Raw genomic sequence first — 22,551 nt, forward strand, 5'->3', positions numbered from 1 at the left:
AAAAAAAAAAAAATAATCACAGCCACATACCAAAATGAATGTGCAGATGAAGGAGTGGGAGGATTCGACAGAGCAACTCTACATACAAATTTGCGGATGTCCGCAATCCTGTGTGGCTCGTATCGGACTAGGCTGACATGTACCTAGAGGAAGTAGGTAACGAACTTTGTCCGCCACATTGCAGATTATAGAGCTCCGCAGCCAGCAGGAAGCACAGGATTGATATTTCGGCAAACCATCAGGCGCCAGTACATCTTCTGTACGAATAAGCGCAATCTTTCGCCCATTCTGCAAAACTCCTGCCAGTCGTACCAGGTACTCTACAGTCGGGAACGAGTTCCACGTTGCTGCATCGCTAATACGTCTTGTCCAAGCAGGTGACCAGAATTCGCGGTTCCTTTTCGAGAATAAACCTGCAGTAATTCATGTTGGGTCAACATGGCAAGGCCCGGCGGGCGCGAATACAAGCTCCCATCTAGGATTTTGGAAGTGCTGAAGGGAGTAGGGTTAGGGTTCATCAATTTTAAATCTGTTACGGAGAAAAGACACGGATTACCCCGTCTCAACTGCCTTGACTACTTACCTCTAGAACAGCCAATCATAATGGCTTTAAGTTCTACGGTGGACCATAACCAACTAGTGCGAAATCGGGATATTCTGCTTACTTAATACGGAGTACTCTGTACCTTCACTAACTAGTGGCTAACTGTGGCTAACTAGCTGCGGCTGGACATAACGACCAATTGTGCAATCCGGCATCGCGTCAAGTTGAGCGGATCCAAAGAAGAGTAGATAATTGATTCTTTGATCAACACGCGAGGAATTTTCCACTCCTTTCTCGTTCAGCTTTCCCTAGCGTCTTTGCGACTCTCCTAAAACCGTCGCATCGCTGGTCTTACATCGGGCGGGACTCTTCCATCCTGGCGGTGGAAGCTCCTTCGGTTCGAGTCTTGCAAGGCACGAGATTCCGATCCCGTTCAAGCGATCGACTGCAGACCTCTCATATTCCGTAAAAGTCGGGTTGGTTAGCTGGGGCGTGGTATTTCACACCGCCGCCACTTGGCGTGCTATTCTCTTCCTGGCTTTCCACTGTTCGTGCTTCGTCGATTGACTTCCTTCGATCACGATGTCGACGAAACACTTCCTGAATCAGGATCTTGGGTCTGAGGAGGATGACGATGACTTCAACCCTGCACCTGTTGTCGAGTCGGACGCCGAGGAAGGAGAAGAGGAAGATGTGAAGCCAAATCGTAAAAAGGCTGAAGCTGAGGCCGACGCCGAGGCTGCGGAGAACGCCGCAGAGGATGAAGCCAACGAGGATGATGAGGCTGTGGATGAGGATGCGGGAGATTTGAAAGAAGAAGTAGAAGAGGAGGAAGATGAGGAGGAGGACGACGAGGAGGATGAGGAGGACGAAGAAGAAGAGGATGATGATGATGCTGTTTCGGTAAGTTGCAATGGTCGAGCCTGCGCAATGGAAGGCATGACTGATACAGGCAAAGGGTCGCCCACCGCGTAAACGAAGAAGGCACCGACTGCGCCAGTTCTTCGAAGAAGAAGCTGGTGTCGATGAGGACGACGAGGAGATAGAAGAAGATGAGGACGACATGGGAGATGGTCTCGGCGGCCCGGAGCTGCATCCGGATGACATGGATGCGCTTCCTTCTGGCAGTATGATGGACGACATGAGACACAGACAGCTGGACCGGCAACGCGAGCTGGAGGCCACCATGGATGCCGAGAAACAGGCACAGGCACTAAAGGAGCGCTACGGCCGGAATCGTGCGGCGGCAACCGATTCAGTCGTCGTTCCCAAGCGATTGTTGTTGCCGAGTGTCGATGATCCAAGCATTTGGGCCGTCCGTTGCAAGCCAGGTAAGGAGCGCGATGTCGTGTTCAACATTCAGAAGCGCGTTGAACAACGGCCGCCTGGCACCCGTAATGGATTGAAGATCATTTCTGCATTCGAGCGCGGGAAAACTATGGCCGGTTTCATCTACGTCGAGGCCCGCAGACAGGCCGATGTCATGGAAGCACTGGACGGGCTGCTTGATGTCTATCCAAGAAACAAGATGATTTTGATCCCGGTCAAGGAAATGCCGGATCTTTTGCACGTCAAGAAGTCAGAAGAGCTTGTCCCTGGCGGCTGGGTGCGTATCAAACGCGGCAAATACCAGGGGGATCTAGCCCAGATTGAAGAGGTCGAGACCAACGGCCTCACAGTCACTGTGAGGCTAGTGCCGCGCCTCGATTATGGCCTGAATGAGGACAGTAACAGCAATACTCTGGAAATGAAGAGGAAGAGATTCGGATCGAATGCCACGCCCGTCGCGAGACCTCCACAGCGTCTATTTAGCGAGGCCGAAGCGAAAAAGAAACATCGAAAGTATCTCACATCCACATCGAATTTGGCCGGAAGATCATGGAACTATCTTGGCGAGACCTACGTGGACGGGTTCCTCATCAAAGAAATGAAGATTCAGCACTTGATCACCAAGAACGTCAACCCGCGGCTGGAGGAGGTGACGATGTTTGCCAGAGGAGGTGAAGATGGAACTGACAGTCTGGATCTTGCGTCCTTGGCCGCCACCATCAAGGGTCCAAGCGCGGAGGAGGCGTACCGCCCTGGAGACCAAGTCGAAGTCTACCGTGGTGAGCAGGAGGGTATTGTCGGCAAGACGATTTCAACCAGAGGCGACGTGGTTACCTTGGAGGTAACGGAGGGCGAGCTCGCCGGGCAAAAGATTGACGCGCCCCAGAATACTCTCCGGAAACGTTTCCGTGAAGGTGACCATGTCAAGGTCATTGGGGGCAGCCGCTACCAGGGTGAACTCGGTATGGTGATCTCGATCAATGACGATCAGGTCACGCTCCTTAGCGATACGAGTATGGAGGAGATCACGGTGTTTAGCAAGGACTTGCGGCTCTCGACGGAGACCGGGGCCGACGGCAGGCTGGGCAACTACGATGTGCACGATTTGGTGCAACTAGAGTAAGTAGAACTGGTCGGTCCTAATAACGTGCAGAGTGCTGATGGTCTGAAGCGCTACGAATGTGGCCTGCGTTATCCAGGTTGACCGAGAGTCCCTGAAGGTCATCGACCAGGATGGGTCCGTTCGGAATGTCCTACCGTCACGCATTGTCGGTAAGGTCCCGAAACGAAAGGACGCTGTGGCCACCGACCGGAACGGCGCCGAGATTCGTGTCGGCGACACGGTGCGGGAGGTGTATGGGGAGCAGCGGAGGGGCCAGGTGCTGCACATCTATCGCTCGTTCCTGTTCCTGCACAACAAATCGCAGACTGAGAACGCCGGAATCATGGTTGTCCGAACACCGAGTGTTGTGGCTGTTTCCGCAAAGAGCGGCCGGCCATCGGGGCCGGATTTGACCAAGATGAACCCGGCACTGCTGCGAAACGCGCCTCAGCGCACCGACATGCCACCACCGCGGTCCTTTGGGCGGGACAAACTGATTGGAAAATCGGTTGCGATCACGCGCGGCACGCACAAGGGCCTTATTGGGATTGTCACGGAAACGACTCAGGATCTGGTCCGCGTCGAGCTGCATACCAAGGGCACCAAGGTGATGGTTAAGCGGGAGTTTGTCGTTGTCAAAGAGTAAGTTATTGGTTTGGTATTTACCTACGACAAGACACTAACATGATACTAGTCCCGTTACAGGTCAGACCATCGACATGGGACGCGGGGGGCGGCCACGGGTGCCTGAAGCCGCAGGATCACAGGGACAGTGGTCAGGTTCACGGACGCCTATGGGGGCGCCGGATTCCTCGCGCACGCCGGCGTGGGGCCTTCCATCCTCAGCAAGGAGTGAGTTCCATTATCGTATGTATCGGCTGGCTTTCCATGCTAACCCAAACTTTCACAGCTCCGGCATGGGGATCAGCGGTGGCGAGTGGCTCGCGAACCCCCGCATGGAGAGCGGACGGGTCGCGTACATCGAACCCGTACGATGGAAGCCGCACTGCGTACGGGGGCAGCCGCACGCCGGCCTGGAACGCCGGGGCCCGCACGCCCTACGACTCGAGTTCCGGGTCAAGCGGGTTCGACGCCTTTGCCGCGGGCTCGCGCACACCGGCATGGGGTGCGGCCAATCCCAGCGGCAGCCGCACACCTGCTTGGAACGCAAATGTATCGAGCTCCGCCGCCAACAACACCAGCAGCAGCAGTACAAGCAAAGGCTTCGACGCGCCTACGCCCGGCGGTGACTACACGTCGGCGCCTACACCTGGTGCGTACGCCAGCGCCCCGACACCTGGTGCGTCGGCGGCAACGGCTCCAACCCCACGATGGCCTGATTCCGCGCCAACGCCGGCCGCGCTCAATGCTCCGACTCCTGGCGCGTACGCCGGCGGGGACAGTAGCCGGCCATACGATGCACCGACTCCAGCGGTTGGCGGGGATGACGGCGGGCCGAGGTATGAAGAGGGAACGCCGAGTCCTTGATTTACAATGAGAAATCGGGTTTTATGCTTTCGTGTCGTTCCGATTTACGTCTTGTGCATGCTGATGTAGTCGATTTGGTGTTTATTCTGTACACTACTACGGTTCTGCTACCAATCAACCAGGTAGGAGTATTGATGATTCGGAATATAATAGAACGTCAACAATTCATCATCCCCAAGTCATAAAACTACTACATACATACAGGTCCACAACTATCTTGACCTATCCTCCTCGTGTGCGATTGATTAGCCCTCCTGATAAATGATGAACCTGATGATACACAAAAGACAACTCCATATTATCCTTCTTGCCTTTCCATCGAGTCTTCTCTCCGATAGCCACGCACATGTGATCTGAGAGAAAAGAACAGAGAAAAAAAAAAAAAAATACTATCCGACGTAAAACCAGAGAGAGATAACCTTAGACAATCCGCAGAGGAGAGGAGAAAGATGGGTCCAAGAACCACATCTCGCGGGAGGCCGTTGAGCTTGTCAAGGGAAACAACAGCATCAACAGATGACGAGAAATATAAAGAGTATTACAACAGTAATTAAACTGACAGAAAAGCGCCGACAAATATTCGCAAGGGTAATCCACTCTATAGGACATATCGTGACGATCATCGAACCTCATTCATTGAGCGGGCACAGCCCGCGCCAGAACTCGGATATTATCGATAAACCCCTTGATTAGATCCTCGTACTGGTTCTTGGGGTCGCCGGCCATGGCGAGGTCGCCTTGCCGACGCACTTCGGCGGCTGACACTTCGACTTCGAGCTCGTGCTCAAAGTCTGTTCGGCCGGGGGCCTAGAAACACATTATAATTAGTACACTTCCAGTGAGTTTGAGATGATGCTCTTGCGCACCTCTGGTATAGCCACTTGCGTCAAATCAATCTGATACGCCAAATGCCGATAACTCATCCGGTCCTTATTCCTGTCTGATCCTGGCCGGCCGCGTGCGCCGCCGCCGTCCGACGGTGTCAGGAGCCGGACGTCGCCATCGTAGTTCATCTCGAGGTTTACGCTGACGCGCCAGTCGACGTTGGTGCGCGGGCTGTATACGTCTAGGTCCGCAATGCGGCATTTGACGATTTGCGCAATCACCTCACCAGTCTGCTGGTCCGTTGTCACGCGCACACGCGGCTTGTGGCGCGGGTGCAGGTTGTGCTGCACGACCGGTGGCAGCTCGTTCGTTGAGACTTCGTAAAAGGTGTCGCGTTCCTTTTTGTGCGCGTAGGACAGCGGAATGCGGTTGCCAGAGGCAGATGGCAGCGATGCCTTGACGGCTTCGTTAAGGAAATTGTTCATTGCGCGGTGTTGGTTCTACATAGGAAATCGCTCACGTCAGCCGTTGCCGTCATCACGTAGGTTCGTTTGGAGCAAGATTCTTACCAAGCTCATCGAACTCTCAAACGCCGTACGAGAACCCATCTCCTCCCTGTTCAGAATACATTCCGACAATACCGGCAAACGCAGACGTCCCCCGCGATCCCGGTCAATGAGCTGTCCCAATTTCGCCTCGACCTCCAGGACCGCCATCGGCCCCGTCGCGGTGACCCCTGGTGGTCCCGTCCCTAGATCTCTCCGGAGGACGACCTGCTGGAATAAAAAGTCGCAAATTACCTTTGTCAACTCTTCATGCGGAATCAGCCCGGTGATTGACGGCTCCCACGGCCCCAATGGGCCATACGTCGGCTCCGGCGCCGGTGCGATCGGCTTACGACTGACGGCCGGAGCTGCGCCGTTGGGAACAGGGCGGTTGGCAGGTGCGGGTGGCGCCGCGGCTGGCCGTTGCTGATCCGGCGAAAAAAATCGTTCTGTCGAATGCTTGGGAAACGGTGGCCTCGGGTTGGGTATAGCCGGCGGCATTCCTGACCTTCTGGGGGCTTTTCGCGCGTAAATTGGTGGCTCGTCATACCTCACTTTCTTGCGCTTTGGCTGCACGTCCACGGTCTCACTAGGTTCTGCCTTTGTTGCTGTCGTCATTGGCTGGGAACGATCATGGGCCGCTGTACTGCTCGACGGGGAACCCTCCACATGACCCGCCACTGACTGGGAGTGAGACTGCTGGGCCGGATGCGGTTGTGACGGTGATGATGGTGTCGGAAGCGAACCATTGCGACGATGAGATGACGCGCTGCCTGGCGGGCTTGATTGGCTGGACTTTCGCCGTTCTTCGTTTGCTGTGGTCTGCCGCGGCGTACCGGCGACATCCGGCGGGAAACTCTGCCGCGGCAGGACTGTCTTCGGGCTCACACTGACGCTTCTTTCCCGTTCTCGCCTAACCTCTCCTGGATGCTGGCCCGACGTGTTATCATGGTTGCCCTGTTCGACTTCGGTGCGAGGCGACGGCGTAGGCTGCAATGGCGGCGACGCAGCTTTCCCCGACGCCGACCCCAATCCATCTGGAGAGCCCCAGGACACGGGTGGCAATGGAGTGTGATGTGAATCGTGTCCGGCCGAGGGTGGTCGAGCGGATTGGGAAGGAGGTCGTGGGAATGTTGCTGGTGGCGGGCCAAGAGGAGTTCCCGGCTGCGAGCGGCGGCCACCCGTGGGTGAAAAGCTTTGAGGAGGAGGAAGCTGCTGTGGCGCCGTGGCTGAATGAGGGCTTTCGCTGGAGTGGGACGAGTAGCTCGATCTGGATGCCTGACCATGTCCAAGAGGCGCGGACTGATGACCTGGAAGAGCAAAATACGACCCCTGCTGCTGCTGTTGTATTTGGTAAGAAGCCGGTCCGGTATACTGTGAGGTATATGGGGAAGAAAGGCGCGGCACCTGCTGCGGGGAATACATTGCTGGGCTGGCGGGGGTGCCGGGATATGGATCACGAGCGACCGGATGCAACGGCGGCGGAGGGCTCCGGGCATGCTGAAGCGGCGGTCCTCCAGGCGTGGTGGACACCGGGGAGGTGTACTGCACAGAGCCGTAGAGCGAGGATGGCGAATGGTGCGGTGGCTGTATCGGGGGCGGTTGCGGTTGAGGCGGACGCGCAAAGTAGCTGTTGGAATTGTGCGTCGAGTTCGGAGTCGAAGCTTCATTCGGCGAGCGCAGCGAGTCTGTCGTTGACTGCCGGGTCGGACTGCTCGCGGGCCCTCCCGTGTCGCTGTTCATAATCGAGCGCAAATCCATGGTGACGGGTCACGTTCCAGTTGGCCAACCCCGCGACCTTCATCCAAACAAGAGACGGTTAGCGGGCCGAAAATCGCGCGCGGAAAGAATCAGGGCAGGAGCATTGGACGATGGTTTAGAATCTTTCCCGGTCGAGGCACAGCGAGGGTCGCAAGCTGAGACTGCTGGGAGCCTGAGCCTCGCGCGTTTGCCAGCTGACAAGAAATTAGTCTGGCTGCGCGGCGATTTTGGGTAGAGCAGGATCATACCTGGAGCGCGGCACAACAATACGAAGCGCAACCGATCAAGATGAAGCCGGAGAATGGACCAACGAATTCCCAAAGCGAGCGAAGATAGTCGTGAGGATCGGGCTTTGGCCGCTCCCAAAAGGAGGCTGCAGCGCTGCCAATAAGGATCTGAAGCTAAGGATCTCGCGCGCTACGCAGCTTGGAGCGGTCGCATGAGAGGGAACAGTTCAATTCCAACTCCAATGCCTCATTATCGTCGATTGCTATGCTTTTGTCCGGCTGAAACGACTCTTGTCAGCGCTCTTTCATCCAGTCGCAGCTTTGTCTGCGAGACGAATCAGGTAATCACGTGAGAAGACAGACAGTGAGTCACGTGTAATCACGTGCTTCATTGTTGCGTCCCTGCCAATCCTCCTCTGTTGCCCCAGAAAATGTAGGGCGGCTATCCCCCTGTGCATATGCAACTTTGCAACATCCCCTGGAGAGGGCAACTGGTGCATTAACGGAAGCTCGAATGTCCCACCAGTCGTCATACAAGTGCCCCGTGGCACCTCGCACAGTCAAGCCTCTCGACGTTGGAGTCGGTAATCCAAGCCGCCTGTCTCAGGAGGTGAATCTAAAGGCCAACGGGGGATAAGAGTGTTAAAGGCATGCTCGAGGGCTGATCTGGATTGGATACTGTATATGAACTTGTCTTGGAATAACGCACACCAAACCTCGTACAGCGGAGACACCACCCATGGAGACATACCCCCTATCCCGGCTCAATGCTGCCGGGCATCCTCGACCCGAACACGAAATCGCTCCAGAGAGCCGTCGCCGATCGTCTATGAGCCGGTCTCGGGCGATGTCTCCAGCAATGCAGCACGATGAGGAGTTTCTAGAGTTCCTCGAGCGCATCCTGTCGCGCTTTTGTCTGGCACTTGTTCCCAGTTATCTGCAGGAAGCCGCTGGCGGCGACCCTCCGAAGCCACAAAGATCGAATGATATTGCAGCACTGGATGGATTGAGGGGCTGGGCTTGCCTCTTGGTCTATAATTTCCACTTTTTTTTCACGTATACATACGATACCCATCTGGGATGGGGATTTGCAAACAGCAACTTCGGCATCCATCAACTCCCAATCGTTCATTTGTTGATATCGGGCCATGTCATGGTGGCCATATTTTTTGTGATATCAGGTTACGTTTTGTCATTTCGCCCGCTGAAGACAATCCGGAGCCGCTCCTATGAGCAGACCTTTACGGTCCTGTCGTCAGCCACCTTCCGTCGAGCATTTCGTCTGTATCTCCCGACAATGATTGGAATGTTTTGTGTTTTGGTTGCAGTGCAGCTCGGACTGTATAATGAATCCCGACGGGTGGTGGACCGTGGAGGCACAATCACGGGTGTGAATGAGCAGCATCCGCCTGTGATGGAAACCACCTCAGAGCAACTCTGGGACTGGTACAAAACCGTCGTTAGGTTGACGAACTGCTGGAGCTGGAAGCTCTACTACAACAACTACAATCCGCACCTGTGGACGATACCTGTTGAGTTTCGCTGTTCCATTGTGCTCTTTCTGTCCCTTCTCGCAATCAGCCGTTTCACGACACGGATCCGTCTGGTACTCGAGGCATTGCTGATCTGGTTCTCTGCTCGATGGGGTCGTTGGGACGTCGTGCTGTTCCTGGGGGGCTTGGTGCTGGCGGAGATTGACCTGGCCAACGGTGTGTGGACGACACCTCGAAACAGCAGCAACAGGCCCGCAAACACACTGCCCGATGCCGGGGAGAAAGCGCCCGAGAGTAGCCACCCGGTGAACCACATCTTTGGCCAGCACGCGACCCTCTTCTGGAAGTGGTTCTTCGTCTTCGGACTCTATGTCGCGTCTTCGCCCAACTCCGCCGGCCGCTACACCCCCGGCTTCAAATGGCTCGCAGAGCTCACACCGCGGACCTACCCGGAACCGCACCGCTTCCCGCAGTCGCTCGGCGCATTCATGCTCGTGCACGCCATTACTAACTGCGCCGCGATCCAGCGGCTCTTCACCGCGCCAGTCTCCCAGTACCTCGGCCGCATCTCATACGCGTTTTATATCGTGCACGGGCCGATCCTACATGGGTTGGGCTTCGCGCTGATGCCACGCATCTGGGCTATCACGGGCCGGGAGACGAACTTCCAGTTCTGCACTGGTGCCGCAATCGGGTGGAGTTTGTGTCTCGCGTTGTCACTGTGGTTGGCGGATCTGTTCTGGCGGGTTGTGGATGTGCCCTGCGTACGGTTCACAAGGTGGCTTGAGGGCAAACTACTTGCGGCGGGTAATTAACTGCTTAATGTATACATTAGACCCTACATATTGAGACCTAGAGTACATATATTTAGTAGATGCATGGAACTGCTGGATCAGTGGAAAGCATTTCATCATTCATGCAAATTTGTATCAGTAAAACAAACATCGACCAAGGCCATGCATATATCTAGAAACGAAACCGCAGGATATCAAGAAAAAGAACAAGAAAACAATCATAACCATATGGCCCACACACATACACGATCTCTTTCATATACGCTCGTCTTCTTTTTTCTTGACTCTTTCGTTTTTCTTCGTCGAGAGACTTTCCTACATCGCAACCCCCCAGAACCCCTTCCCGCCACACACTCCTAACCAATCACGTGGATGGCCAGTAAGCGTTGTCGCGCCCGCGGGGGACCAGCTGAGATTCGCAATCTCAAAGTCGCACTTCCAGGCAGCGAAGGGGCCGCGTTCCTGGGGAGTGTGGCCATGGTGATGATGGTGATGGTGATGGGAGTGGTGATTGATCGAAGATGAGGAGGAAGAAGTAGAAGGGGGATGGTAGATCTGCGCCGCGTTGTGCTGGTTGAGAAGGTCCCAGACTAGCACGAGGCAGTCGTCGGCGCCAGAGGCGAGGATGCCGCGCCGGCTGGGGCACCATTCGATGCTGTTGATCGCGGCAGAGTGGCCTTTGAGTTCGAGGACCGCTTGGCCAGGCTGCCGGACGTCGAGGACGCGGATGAGGTTAGAGTCTTGTGCAAAGGTTGCGAGAAGATGAGTGTCGTGAGGTGATGCTGCGATCTGTCAGTACCATGTGCAATGTTCGGCAGACAGAAGAGAAGAACGTACTGGCTACTCGGAGCAATGGCGGAGGCCAGACCGGCGGAGGATGAGAAGGACTGGAATTACCCTGGTTAACTACAAACACCGTGAGCCTACTGGTCCAATATCTCCCATCAATTGGATGATACTCACTCTTTTCGGCTTTTTCCGACGGCTCGTAGATAATGGTGCTGTGCTCGAGGCTGCGCAGATCAAACATGCGGACACTGCCGTCGCACCCGCAGCTGACAAACACGTCCACGCTATTCGCACAAAATCGCACGTCGTAGACCTCCTTGTCGTGCGCAATGAGTTGCGTTTTAGCCGTCAAGGTTGGAATGTCCCAGATCGTACATGTCGTATCAATACTCGACGTGATGATCAAACTCGGAGACACGGTGTTCCAGTCCAATGACGTGATAGGCGCCGTGTGCTCCGGGGATTTTGAGTTGGACAACAGGGCCAGAGGCGACAGCTTGGCGGGGGGCGGAGATTTTTGATTCGATGACCGATTGATAGAATTTGATACCGGGCCTGTGTGAGTACTGGGAAGAGACCACAGCCGGAGGTGGTCGCCCGATGTAGCCAAAAGGTCAGTCGACTTCTTCTGTGACGACGGAGGCTCCCAGAGTATTCGTGTGACTGGATACGAATGGTTGGCCTCCGCGGTCTTTGTGAATTCCAGCTGTACATCGCCATGCATGGCACCCGGCGTGTCTGGATCGGGCTGTGTCCGGTACACGTCGATGATTTGAATCTGACAGAGTCAGTCATGCTCAGAAAACAGCTTTCGAACTACTGTGATCCTACGTACATAATTGTGATTATCTTCAAGGTAGCTTCCAATGGCAACCTTCCCCGTAAATGGGCTGCTGGAAGATATCGGCCATTTGCACCAGTCGACCGCGTATATTGGCCACGGCGCTACATAGTTGCTGTTGGTCGGAGCCTGGTACATCCCGCCAAACGAGCTCGATCCGGAAGTCAGCGACTGATCCCTGATCCCCGATTCCGTCTGCGGCCGAATATCCGCCAGACCCAGGGGCGAATACTTGCTTGCGGCCGGCGTCTGTGGCTGATACCCGGAGCTTGGAGGAGACGTGTATTTTGAATTCTCCGGCGTAGCGCCATACTGCTTGTACCGCTGCTGCTCCAGACCGGCCGGACTGGACCGGGAATGTGCATGCGATTGACTCATTGGCGGTCGCGACTGCTGGTTTGACTGCGCCATCTGCGTCGAGATAGTGAGGGACGTTGGGGCGGTGGTCGAAGCGGTATTTGAGGTACTCGGCGGGAGACGATTGGGTCCATTGCCCGGCTGAAGAGCCCCAGGCAGAGCGTTCCCGCTGGTACCGGTGCTGTAAGAGGAGCTTTGCTGCATTGCCGGTGGCTGGTGGGTAGTGGCAGCGCTCCCGTCCTGCCCGTACTGTCGAGACGTCGCCGTGTTGCTTGACATGGGAATATGAAGCTCCTCCGACGGCCGTGCAAAGGGCGCCGGCCGCCGGACAGCGTCAAATGGCTGCTGAGGGTTGGGATTCGTCATTATTGCTGGAGGGCGGGTTCTGTTCGAGTCGGCGGACAGGAGGATCGGTCGTCAGGCAGAATGCCCAACGTGGCCGGCTCTAGACCCAGAAACCTGCAGAACTAGGGTTGCGGCAGCACCGACGGGCATAATACAGGCGGGGCATAGGGCAGAGCTCCTCTCTGCTCACTGCATCGTGCTGGAACTCGTCGGGCGAAGTTGATCGGACTCTCGCTGTCTCCCCGCGCTGTGCTGACTCAGCGTTACCTAAGTACTTCTTGCCTGAGGCACCAATTCACTCGAACCTGTAATTTGCATTTCCCGAATAGGCTAACAATGTCTCCGAGTGGGATGAAATCGTGCTTAGCAGGGATCTTGAGGTTACATGTCGGCATCTGCAAAGTAGACTCATAGGATCTTTATGTTGAATGAGAGAATGCCACAGGACGACTCAATGGCCGACAGTGACCGTATCAGCCCGCCGTATGCCCTCTTGCTGCTGCCGGCCCCGCCATCATCCGCCGTTCGTCAACTGAAAGATGCCTATGGACGAGCACTATCGCAGGTCTTCTCAGATTTGGCCAAGGGGCCGAACTCGCGCAATCGGATAGCCCAGCTGGACATTGCACTGACCGTTCCCGGAATTTTGTCCCCAGAGTACCGACCGCGAGCGAGGATCTTTGCTAGTTTGCAGCGACTACTGGCCAATTTCTACACAGTCATTGGAGCAATCAGCGCTGCACAAGACGTGGAGTTGGACGGGCCAGGTGGCGTGGATGTTCGGATAGTGTTTGTCGATGATACTGCGCCCGCATCGGAGCCGCATGGCCCTCTGCAGGGGCCCGTGATTGATTTACGGACCCTCGCGGGGTCCGAAAGAGGATGGGACCAGGTTTACGTTTTGGATTCCGCAGAAGGGCAACAATTGGCGTCATTGTTCAAACCGTATGCAGGTCCAAGAAGCTATATCACGGTTCCCAGCGGAGTGGCGTCTGCATCGCATGAGCCGCTTCTCCGCGCCGATGCAGATCGCGGGGCCCATATCAACGACTCGGTTGTGCTCGGAGGTACCTTTGATCACCTGCATATTGGTCATAAGCTTCTCCTTACAGCCATGGCTTTTACTCTTGATCCTGTTGATGAGCCGGAAAGCGCCGAGCAACGATACTTTGTTGTCGGAATTACGGGCGATGCGATGCTGGTTAACAAAAAGTATCGCGAGTTCCTCGAATCTTGGGAAGAGCGATGGCACAGCGTTGCGTCCTTTTTGACGGCTATCATTGATTTCGCGCCGTCAAAAGATAATGCAAATGCAATCCAGCGCATCAACAAACCCGGTCCGAATGGCAAGCAGGTGGTAGTGAAGATCTCATCAAATCTTTCTATTCGCCTGGTGGAGATCTCCGACCCTTTTGGTCCAACCATCACGGAAGAAAACTTCCGCGCTCTGATCGTCTCTGCAGAGACTCGAGCTGGTGGAAAAGCCGTGAACGACGAAAGAGCAAAGAAGGGGTGGGCGCCATTGGAAGTATTGGAAGTAGATGTGCTGCAGTCCGGCGCAGTGGAGGAAGTGGCCGACACCTCGGCGCAGAACTTTGAGTCCAAGATCAGTAGCACTGATATCCGGCGGCGGCGCATGGAGCTCAGCCAGGCGTGATACTGCCACGCCCGCCGCACAAAGGGAGGGTCTCCCACCTCCAGCTTTGTCCGTTTGCTGAAACTCCTGTTAGAAGGTCAACTGGCCAAAGAGGCGCGCCCGAATTGCATGAATAGCTTAGTCATCTCCCCGTTGCGATGCCTGGGGCAAACAAGGCGTCGATGATCGACGGCAGGATACAATATGACCCGTAGTCATGATTCTTTTAAGATTAAGCAGCCAAATGGTTCTTCATGAATTTCTTTTTGCTGTGGCTGTCTAAACTCTGAAACTAGCATGCAGTCAGGTCGGCAATGGCTGTGCTCACTTGATTTCCGACATAATTTTGATACCCATGGACTTCCTCACCATGAGCTATTGTGGACGAGGTTTTCGATGCAATTGAAAAAGTAATTAGGGCTCAGACCATCTATCGCATCCCCTCCATGCAGCAGCATATTTCCAGACCTCTGCACGAATTCCCAGTCCTGCGGGGCTTTATTCTGATTCGTCCTTCGCAGACGCGGATTCATGCAGTTCGTCTCTCCGCGAGGGCCACTCGTTTTCCAATCATCTCCGGCTCACTCTATGGCCGGCTATCAAGCAACCGGCGATGATACCCTTTCAATTGCCCCCTCCACACCGGTTCCTCAATGCGTCTTGGCTACAGACTAATGCCTATCGGGCCCAGGGATCGTCGGAACCTTTTCAGTCATGTGACGGCGGGCTGGCGCTCAATGGACGAAAAAGTCGCGGGTCTAAAGAGGACGGGCTCGGTCTCTGCGCCTAAACGGCGGATCAAGAATAGTCAGGGCGTCTGCATGCAGCTCTGTCAAGCGAGGACAAGTGTATCCATGCTCGTACGCTTCGGGATCTGGATCCCACCCCCCGGCCATGCGAGTGTTGGCATTTTCTCAATGGCTGCTTGGAAACCGTCTGTGCCTTAATATTAGCATTGGCAGATGACCTGCGAGTAGTTGGGCCAGCATTTATCGTCTTTTCCTTCCCAGAGTTTCTGCAATTTTTGAAATTCTTCCTCCCGACGAGGGTGTTCATGGTTGTTGATCGACCCCCGCCTATATGCTAGTCTCTTCTCTCTATGCCAAGTGGCATGCGCCGTCCTGCCGGTGAACCGGCGGTCAGTCCACGGAGACGATGGATGAGCCAGCACTCATCCTTCGTCTTGCCGACGAGCTTTTGAGCCTAATCCTGTCGTTTTTGGTCGCGGAAATTGAGCCATCCGAGCGGCAAGACCGATTATTTGCAATCCATCGATCTCCTTCACCACCCGGAGGAGTCCGTAAAGGTGAGCGGTCCGACTTGGACCGCTATCGACTGGTGTGCAAGCGGTTCATGCGGCTTGCCACGCCATGGAAGTTCCGGCGCTTCGTCCTTCGATTCTCGCGGGCGGGGTTCCAACGCCTGGACGAATTGATACAGATGGGCATGGCACAGCATGTACGTTACTTTACGTACATGGTGCGACCATATTACCAGGGTGGTATGTACGGGGAGAATTGGAGATTCCGGCGTCGCTCACCGGTCCCGCAGGCTGGGATGCCTATCTGCAGAGCCTCCAGGCCAGCAACCGCAAGCTGTCCGACATACATGCCCGGCGTTTAGCTGAACAGCGAACACTGATCGAATCCCACACAGATGCACTCTCTCTGCGACATGCGATGCGTTGCTTCTCATCCCTTCAACAGATAAAGCTCCTTCGGCTTCAAGATGAGTCCGACGAGATTGTCCTAGAACAGGTCCGCCGTAGCCACACATCCGGCAACGACGGGCCGCGGCTGGACTGGGAGCTGGCATGTACGCGAGCCATCATGGGGCTCAGCACGGCACTGCTGGGCACGAACCTGCGTTGTGTCCGCTTCCTGGCCCCGCAGCTGATCCCCGAAGCCGGCCTGCGTCTGGTGCACACTCCCCGCGGGACCATGGCCGCAATCGCTGAGCGCCTCACCAGCCTCGACATCACACTGTACTCGCCACAGAGCCTCACGCCAACTCTGTCCACCCTCTCGCCTGTCTTCCGCAGATTCTTCCAGGCCGCACGCAACCTGACCAGCATCCACGTCGGCTTCTCACCGACTAACCCCGCTGATGTTCCGCTCGAACAGGTCTTTCACCACGTCCACTGGGAGCGACTGCGCAGTCTGGGCATCCAGGGCTGGCGCCTGACCTGTTTAGAGCTCATCGGAATCGTGCGCCGGCATAGTGCGTGTCTCGAGGAGCTACGTCTTCCCTACGTGCACCTCCACCAGGGCAGCAGCGGCCGCTGGCGTGATCTACTTGCCGTCCTCCACGATGAGATGAATCGGCTACGTCGCGTTGATCTGCGCGGTATCAACTATTACCAAAACCTCGACGACGAGGACGATCCCGACTCCAAGACGACCAGGCTGATGATGGGAGAGGTTTTGCTATGTCCAGGCTGGCCTTCGTCTGTGTGTGACTGTGAGCACGGCGGTCAACCACGGCAGATACCCTCAACGGAACAGCTCCGTGCGCTGGGCGTGGATGATCTCGGCGACGACGGACTCCATGTAGAGCGGGAACATTGGACCTTGTGGCAGGCCTGGTTGATGGCGACACCAAGGACTGAACAAGTCAACGGATTCGCAAAGTTATACTAGACTGGCGCTTTTTGGATCATTTCCCTTTCCGCAGTGATTGTATCTAAAAACATCAATTCGGAATCATGGGGTTATGTCTATGAGCATCTAATCAAAAGCAGCGATCCCAATGCCCACCCTGTCGAGCAAACGTGAGTCCCTTAATCCACTCATCCCTCCGACACCTCCCCCATCGATCAACCCGACAACCATGCAGCGGCACAACCCGATCATTCACCAGAACCCGCACGAACGGCTCGTCCTCCCCCTCCTCCTCCTCCTCCTCCTCAGAGCTCGTTTCCGTCTCACATCGCAGCAACTCCACATACGCCCTCGCTGCGAACGGCACCGTCCACGATGCCGCATATCCATCCGCTGCTGCACCCGTCGGAGGCTGAATCTTGGACGTCGACAGCGGCTTTGTGCCGTTGTACAGGCCCATTGCGGAAAAGATGCCCGTCATGGTGTTGTCGTGCGAAAAGTCTGCGTAGAGGACAGCGTCCAACGGGAAAGTTTCCGGGTTGTCATCGAGAGTGTGGTTGACTGTTGTGTGGTCCTTGACGGGAAGATTTCCCGTCATACGCGCAATCAGCTCGTTGACGAACCCGACGCCGCGGGACGGGCCAAATGCGCTGCCGCCGCCGTGGCTGTAGTATTTGTCGAGGGTGTAGTAGTAATCGTAGGCCATCCAATCGTCGGCCGTGAACAAGTGACAAAACGGAGAGAGCTGCCGTGGGAAAAGAACTGGGTCGGAGCCCACCGTGTCAAACGGACAAAGATCCATGAACAACGGGACATCCTCCAAGGTGAGGTTCACACCCGGCATGTGTTTAGTGATCTTTTTCAAGACACGCGGGCCGAAAACTTGCAGGAACTCTGCGGGCTGGGTTGGGTCCGGTGCCTCCTCGGCCGCCGGGCACGTCAGCCCATCCAGAGTATTGTTACTGCCAGTTTCTTCGGAAATGATCACGTTGATCACAGGCTCTGCCTGGTCCTTGTTCGACCTGGGATCCCGGTCTTTGGCATCCTGGAATCCGCGGTTGAAGAACTCTGCCGACGCAATGACTCGCGCGGAGCCTGCCGCACGCACAAATGGCACAATCTCTCGGGCCTGCTCACGATACCGGTGGTAGAACTGGCGGCCCGATTCCATCATCTGCTCCTCGCCAAAGCGCGTCAAATTATCGGCACCGAGATGATAGGCATAGTCTCGGAGAAAGGCAAAATCGCCCTTGAACTCGGTCGCAGTGTCCTGGATCCTTTGAAGCAACTCGGCGTAGACTTCACTCTTGTGAGCAGTAGGATACCGAGCTCCGTGCCGGGACAGCACCTGCACAAACTCGACACGACAGCCCTTGGGCACCGCAGGCGAGATTTCAGAGACCTCGGCCAGCGAGAAGAAGGGCGAGTACTGGCCCCAGTGGCGGGCAATGTCCACGTTGGGATGCTTCTTCCTCCAGAAAGGAGGAATGGCCGGCGAGGCCGTCAATAATGCCGAACTAGTCAGAATATCAGCAACAGACCTCTATAATTAGGGTCTAGAAGAATGCGTACAATTGCAGCAGCAGGACCAGAAAGGACCCCAAACCTATCCCCGCCATGACGGCAATCACTCTGCGGGCTGAACGTTGCTGCATTTCGTCTTCGGCATTTGGCAGTCTTTTTATATCAGCACGATGCGTGTGCCAGATCTGCCGGCTAGGGGCGGGCTTCCATGAGTGTTGGTGTCCGATCATGGTAGCATTGAAGCACTATTCAATAGTACTTGCAGCTTAGGACACGTGCAATCATAATAATAATGTCCACTTGTTCATGAATCGGATGAACAACAACCAACGCATTGAAAAATCAATCCCCTGGTCATAAAGTGGACTCTTCCAACCCGAGATGATCAGATCATCCTGAGCGATCATCGATCGATCGATCGATTCTCATGCAGGTCGTGTCGCAACGCACGGCCAGTGGAGGAGTTTGGAAAATACTACGAAACTTGCGGTTGACTGTTGATCAATGAACATCGAATGGCAACTACTCCGTAATTAGCGAACAATGCGCACTTTGCAGATGAGCAGAGCAAATAAACAACTGAATCAAGTCACAAACATCGCTGCAATGGTTGTTCACCATCACACCGAGCGGGACGAAAAAGGCCTGTCCACGGCCGATTCGTTCATTTCCAGCCGGGGAGGATGAGATGCAGCTCTGTTTCGTGCTATTCCTAATTTGGAATAACCAAGCGGAGCACGTGGCGGATCTCGTCTGCGCTTCTGGAAAAGAAGCTCGGCGGTGAAAATTACAAAGGGGAAAAAAGCGTCGGATGCTTTCTCCGTGCACAACGACAAGTCCATGTTCTCACGGAATTCCCTCGGCGCGGAGTATTTTCGCTGCCATATTACTGCACTTCATTGTCCTCTTACAGACATTTACAGGACACTATTTCATCCTCGAAACACGTGGTGTTCGGCATTGACCCTCTTACCCTCTCAGCTCTCAGCCTTGTTTGACTATCAATCTAATTAACCATAGCTATGAAACAGATCAGCCAGTCTATGATACACTCATTGACCAGACCAGGACGAAAAAACTCCGAGGAACAAACTCCGCACAAGGGGTTATCCACCCAGGGTATCTATGACACATTCACAAGGAGCAGCTCAACAAACAAACAATAAAATATGACAAAAAGCCAACACCAAGACGCCCAATAAGACAAGACATTTGTCGGCATGTACCAGGCCAAAAGAATGATGGGAAAATCCCTCATAAAGTCTTCAAACATGCCCATTTTTTTTTTATTCCTCGGGATGACCAACGTGGCGCATAACTCTCACTTCCGCTCGTCGTCGTCGGTATTGGCGGTAGAGAAGTCGTAAAAGACCCTCGAACAGATCCCGGAGAACTGCTGGCCGACGTCACGTAGCTAGCCGGATCCGTCGTCGCACCGGTACTGGTTGGCTGTGGTTGAGGCAACGTAGTCCCTCGCGCAGGAGGAACTGTAGCGGCCGCTGTGTCGGCAGGGTTCGTCGTCGAAACTTGATCCGAAGTCGACCCGTTACCTCCAGTACCCGGTTCTGTAGCTTGGCTTTCAGTCGCTGATCCCGACGTCGCTTGCTGAGGGCGAGAATGCCGCGGAGAGGACGGTCGAGTCGGCAGCTGGTCCATGCCGATGGCACGTCCAAGTCTCTCTCGGAAGAAATCGCGCTCCGAGCGGTAGAAATCCCTCTCCTCGGTTAACTGTCGTATCTCCTCGTTTAGCTGTGTAATCTTCTGCTCCAGCGCAGCCTCATGCTTCTTCCGGTTCCGAAATCTCCGAGATGCGTCACTGTTGGCCTTGCGCTTCTCAGCTTGCAGCCGCGAGCCAGACTTGTAGTCAATGACCAGATCAAATACTTCATGCGGATTCGGCGGCAGCATATGCGGCGGGCCGAGGTACGGCTGCGGTGGAGGAGGTGGTGGTGCCTGTTCTTCGGCCCTGGGCACGGGCCCGGGCCCGGTACCCATTGCGCTTGGTGTGCGACTCAAATGGTCCATTCCGCCGTATGGATGAGGCGGCTCACCGGGAAGTGCTGGGGGAACTACCGGGGAAAAGGGCCCCGAGACGTTGGCAGAAGGGGATGGAGGCGGAGGCGGATGAGGAGGGAAGTAGTTGGAGCTATATGTAGACTGGGGAGTGCTGTATGCTGGACTCGGACTGTTCACCCGTGAATTCGAGTTGGAGGAATTGGACGCAACTCCACCACTCAGTCGCCGGTCGTGTTGGAACGACGAGGAGGGAGGATGCGGTGTGAAATGTCGACCGCTGGCCGGGAGTTGTTGCTTGGTGGCCTCCAACGGCAAGGAGACAGTGGGTGAGGATTGTTGCTGATAGACGCCCGTCGACGGATCCTGGACAAACGGAGACTGAGACACGCTCACTTTTCCAGGCGGCGCTTGATGGCCTCCAATTGTATTGAAGTATCGGCTCGCTGGCGAGACGGGCGTTATGATACGTCGAGGCCGCGTTGCAGGTGACATGGAGGGATGCTCCATATCCACACGCTGCTGACTCGGATTGGGCGTCGAACCCGAGCCCTGAGGAGATGATGAGGCTCGCTGCGGGGGCGAGGCTGACGCTGGTCCGCTGCCCGGTCCTCCATCACCTTCGGCGGGCGGGTTCAAGATTGCGTGGACGCCAATGGACCGAATCGCAGGCGCTGGTGGCGGCTGAGCCGACTGTGTATCGTCCCATGAGTGCGGCCGCTTGGAACCTCTTGTCTCAATCCCCACCGTCGAGGTTATTGTTGTGGCGTGCTGTGCAGTCTCCTGCCGCGGTGTTGTTGACGATGTTGATTGTCTTTTCCCCCGACCACTGGCAATTGGCTCAGGGACGTCCCGGCTGTCAGACATAGACTGTAGTTCTCCGTTGGCGCGCGGCGTATGCTGGCCGACACATGGCCGGTCCTCGTCCCTCTGCAGAGCACTGCTACCCTCTGGTTGGCTTTGGGCGAAGGTCGCAGAGTCGGAGAGAAAGCCACTCAAGGAGTGGCAGTGATCCAGTCCACCGAGGGCCTTGGAGTGAGAAAATGAACGCGCGCCAATCCCTAACGCAGCCACGGTGACGGCTTATTTCTCACCTAGTACCCACGAGTTCAGAGCCGGAGCAAAAAAAAAAAAAAAAACGAAGATGTGTTTTTTGGCCGTCTGGAACGTGCTTCTCACGGAATTGAGAGACCTGACGACCCAAGATGCCGAAATGATCAATTTTTGCTCACCAGCCAGTAGGTTTGACGTGGGTATGAAATTGATGAGGTGGGATGTATGCTAGTTGTGACTGAGACCGAGCTTTCTCAAGTAATCAAGTAGGTTACTTATGAACAGGCAGATGTTGAGATGTCTGTTTGGCGCTGTCTAGTACCGTGCATATGCCAGTCTGGCACGGGTTGTCTTGTCACAAGAGCCAGATGGTGCTGCAGAAGATGAGAAACGTGGATTGGGCACGCAGACTAGGACGGGGGATCGCCAACTCGCAGGAAAACAGTATAATGGTTATTAAAAGCTCATTTAGGGGTGGAAAGGGTGATGATCATAGTGCCATCGATAGAAAAGAAAAGAAAAAAAACAGAAAGAAAAAAGGAGGTTGAAACGAAATTGACCTTTGGGAGTCGTCACAAACGAATGGTTTCAGCGGTGAGACTTGAAATCAATCACGCCTCCATTACAAGGTTAATACGGACTAGACTACGGAGTCTCTTGGGACAAGCAAAGCACAAAACGGCCATACGTACGAGTACCGTAGCAATAACCAAGGTTAGTAGGTAATGGCGATAGGCGATGGGGCCGGGGAGGGCGGAAGACAAATGAGTGGGTTCGCCTAACAAGAATCTTTTGGTAGGGGTTAGGCCCACGGGGGAGGTCGAGAGAGAACCACTTCTAACCGCCTGGAGTTCTAAGGTTATTAGGAGGGAGGGGGGGGGTTAGGGCTACTACGCGTGATGGGAAATTTGGGGGAAGGGAAAGGTGTGTGATAAGCAATGAGAAGCCAAGGGGGGGGGTCCGGCGGCGAGCGCCTAATAACTAACCAAGCCAAGTATGTAGCCCCAGACGATGGAGCCATGGAAGCGTGGCGGGAAGTGGCGGGCGCCCATGAAATTGAACGATGGATGCATGAGCAGCGCCGTCTCCATGGTAAGGGTCAACACACCCGGTACGGCCCGGCGGGTTGAGACTAAATCATGACGAAAGCCCCTACAGCCTGCCACTAAACTTTCCCTAGCCGTACTCCGTTACTCCCAACACTCCGACCGCCCATGGCTGAGAGAATGAGAAATTTTTTTTTTCTTTTTTTTTCTTTTTTTTTAATTTTTTTAAAAACGTTTTT

The 22,551-nt window shown here is 55.1% G+C and overlaps 10 protein-coding genes across 10 annotated transcripts; 4 read left to right on the forward strand and 6 right to left on the reverse strand.

The window, feature by feature from the left end:
- Positions 1-1,126: 1,126 nt before the first annotated feature.
- VTN49DRAFT_4071 (uncharacterized protein) lies at positions 1,127-4,463 on the forward strand (the record flags this gene model as incomplete). The annotated part of the gene is made up of 5 exons (XM_069411977.1): positions 1,127-1,447; positions 1,503-2,992; positions 3,045-3,617; positions 3,670-3,827; positions 3,886-4,463. The coding sequence occupies 5 exons, from the start codon at positions 1,127-1,129 to the stop codon at positions 4,461-4,463; spliced, it is 3,120 nt and encodes a 1,039-aa protein (XP_069267266.1).
- Positions 4,464-5,096: 633 nt separating this feature from the next.
- VTN49DRAFT_4072 (uncharacterized protein) lies at positions 5,097-7,594 on the reverse strand (the record flags this gene model as incomplete). Its single annotated transcript, XM_069411978.1, has 3 exons — positions 5,097-5,270; positions 5,330-5,788; positions 5,858-7,594. The coding sequence occupies 3 exons, from the start codon at positions 7,592-7,594 to the stop codon at positions 5,097-5,099; spliced, it is 2,370 nt and encodes a 789-aa protein (XP_069267267.1).
- Positions 7,595-7,683: 89 nt separating this feature from the next.
- On the reverse strand, positions 7,684-8,213 carry VTN49DRAFT_4073 (uncharacterized protein; the record flags this gene model as incomplete). The annotated part of the gene is made up of 3 exons (XM_069411979.1): positions 7,684-7,788; positions 7,843-7,989; positions 8,205-8,213. 3 exons carry the CDS (start codon positions 8,211-8,213, stop codon positions 7,684-7,686), a joined length of 261 nt encoding a protein of 86 aa, XP_069267268.1.
- A 347-nt stretch (positions 8,214-8,560) lies between these two features.
- VTN49DRAFT_4074 (uncharacterized protein) lies at positions 8,561-10,129 on the forward strand (the record flags this gene model as incomplete). The annotated part of the gene is made up of 1 exon (XM_069411980.1): positions 8,561-10,129. One exon carries the CDS (start codon positions 8,561-8,563, stop codon positions 10,127-10,129), a length of 1,569 nt encoding a protein of 522 aa, XP_069267269.1.
- Positions 10,130-10,423: 294 nt separating this feature from the next.
- On the reverse strand, positions 10,424-12,461 carry VTN49DRAFT_4075 (uncharacterized protein; the record flags this gene model as incomplete). The annotated part of the gene is made up of 4 exons (XM_069411981.1): positions 10,424-10,890; positions 10,946-11,014; positions 11,072-11,675; positions 11,733-12,461. 4 exons carry the CDS (start codon positions 12,459-12,461, stop codon positions 10,424-10,426), a joined length of 1,869 nt encoding a protein of 622 aa, XP_069267270.1.
- A 79-nt stretch (positions 12,462-12,540) lies between these two features.
- Positions 12,541-12,835, reverse strand: VTN49DRAFT_4076 (uncharacterized protein; the record flags this gene model as incomplete). The annotated part of the gene is made up of 2 exons (XM_069411982.1): positions 12,541-12,687; positions 12,746-12,835. 2 exons carry the CDS (start codon positions 12,833-12,835, stop codon positions 12,541-12,543), a joined length of 237 nt encoding a protein of 78 aa, XP_069267271.1.
- Positions 12,836-12,894: 59 nt separating this feature from the next.
- On the forward strand, positions 12,895-14,097 carry VTN49DRAFT_4077 (uncharacterized protein; the record flags this gene model as incomplete). Its single annotated transcript, XM_069411983.1, has 1 exon — positions 12,895-14,097. The coding sequence occupies one exon, from the start codon at positions 12,895-12,897 to the stop codon at positions 14,095-14,097; it is 1,203 nt and encodes a 400-aa protein (XP_069267272.1).
- A 1,134-nt stretch (positions 14,098-15,231) lies between these two features.
- VTN49DRAFT_4078 (uncharacterized protein) lies at positions 15,232-16,715 on the forward strand (the record flags this gene model as incomplete). Its single annotated transcript, XM_069411984.1, has 2 exons — positions 15,232-15,577; positions 15,628-16,715. 2 exons carry the CDS (start codon positions 15,232-15,234, stop codon positions 16,713-16,715), a joined length of 1,434 nt encoding a protein of 477 aa, XP_069267273.1.
- Positions 16,716-16,806: 91 nt separating this feature from the next.
- On the reverse strand, positions 16,807-18,295 carry VTN49DRAFT_4079 (uncharacterized protein; the record flags this gene model as incomplete). The annotated part of the gene is made up of 2 exons (XM_069411985.1): positions 16,807-18,193; positions 18,249-18,295. 2 exons carry the CDS (start codon positions 18,293-18,295, stop codon positions 16,807-16,809), a joined length of 1,434 nt encoding a protein of 477 aa, XP_069267274.1.
- Positions 18,296-19,454: 1,159 nt separating this feature from the next.
- On the reverse strand, positions 19,455-21,080 carry VTN49DRAFT_4080 (uncharacterized protein; the record flags this gene model as incomplete). The annotated part of the gene is made up of 1 exon (XM_069411987.1): positions 19,455-21,080. One exon carries the CDS (start codon positions 21,078-21,080, stop codon positions 19,455-19,457), a length of 1,626 nt encoding a protein of 541 aa, XP_069267275.1.
- Positions 21,081-22,551: the final 1,471 nt, after the last annotated feature.

This window comes from Thermomyces lanuginosus (genome assembly GCF_041956635.1).
Source record: "Thermomyces lanuginosus strain ATCC 200065 unplaced genomic scaffold VTN49scaffold_31, whole genome shotgun sequence".
NCBI classification, from domain to species: Eukaryota; Fungi; Ascomycota; class Eurotiomycetes; order Eurotiales; family Trichocomaceae; genus Thermomyces; species Thermomyces lanuginosus.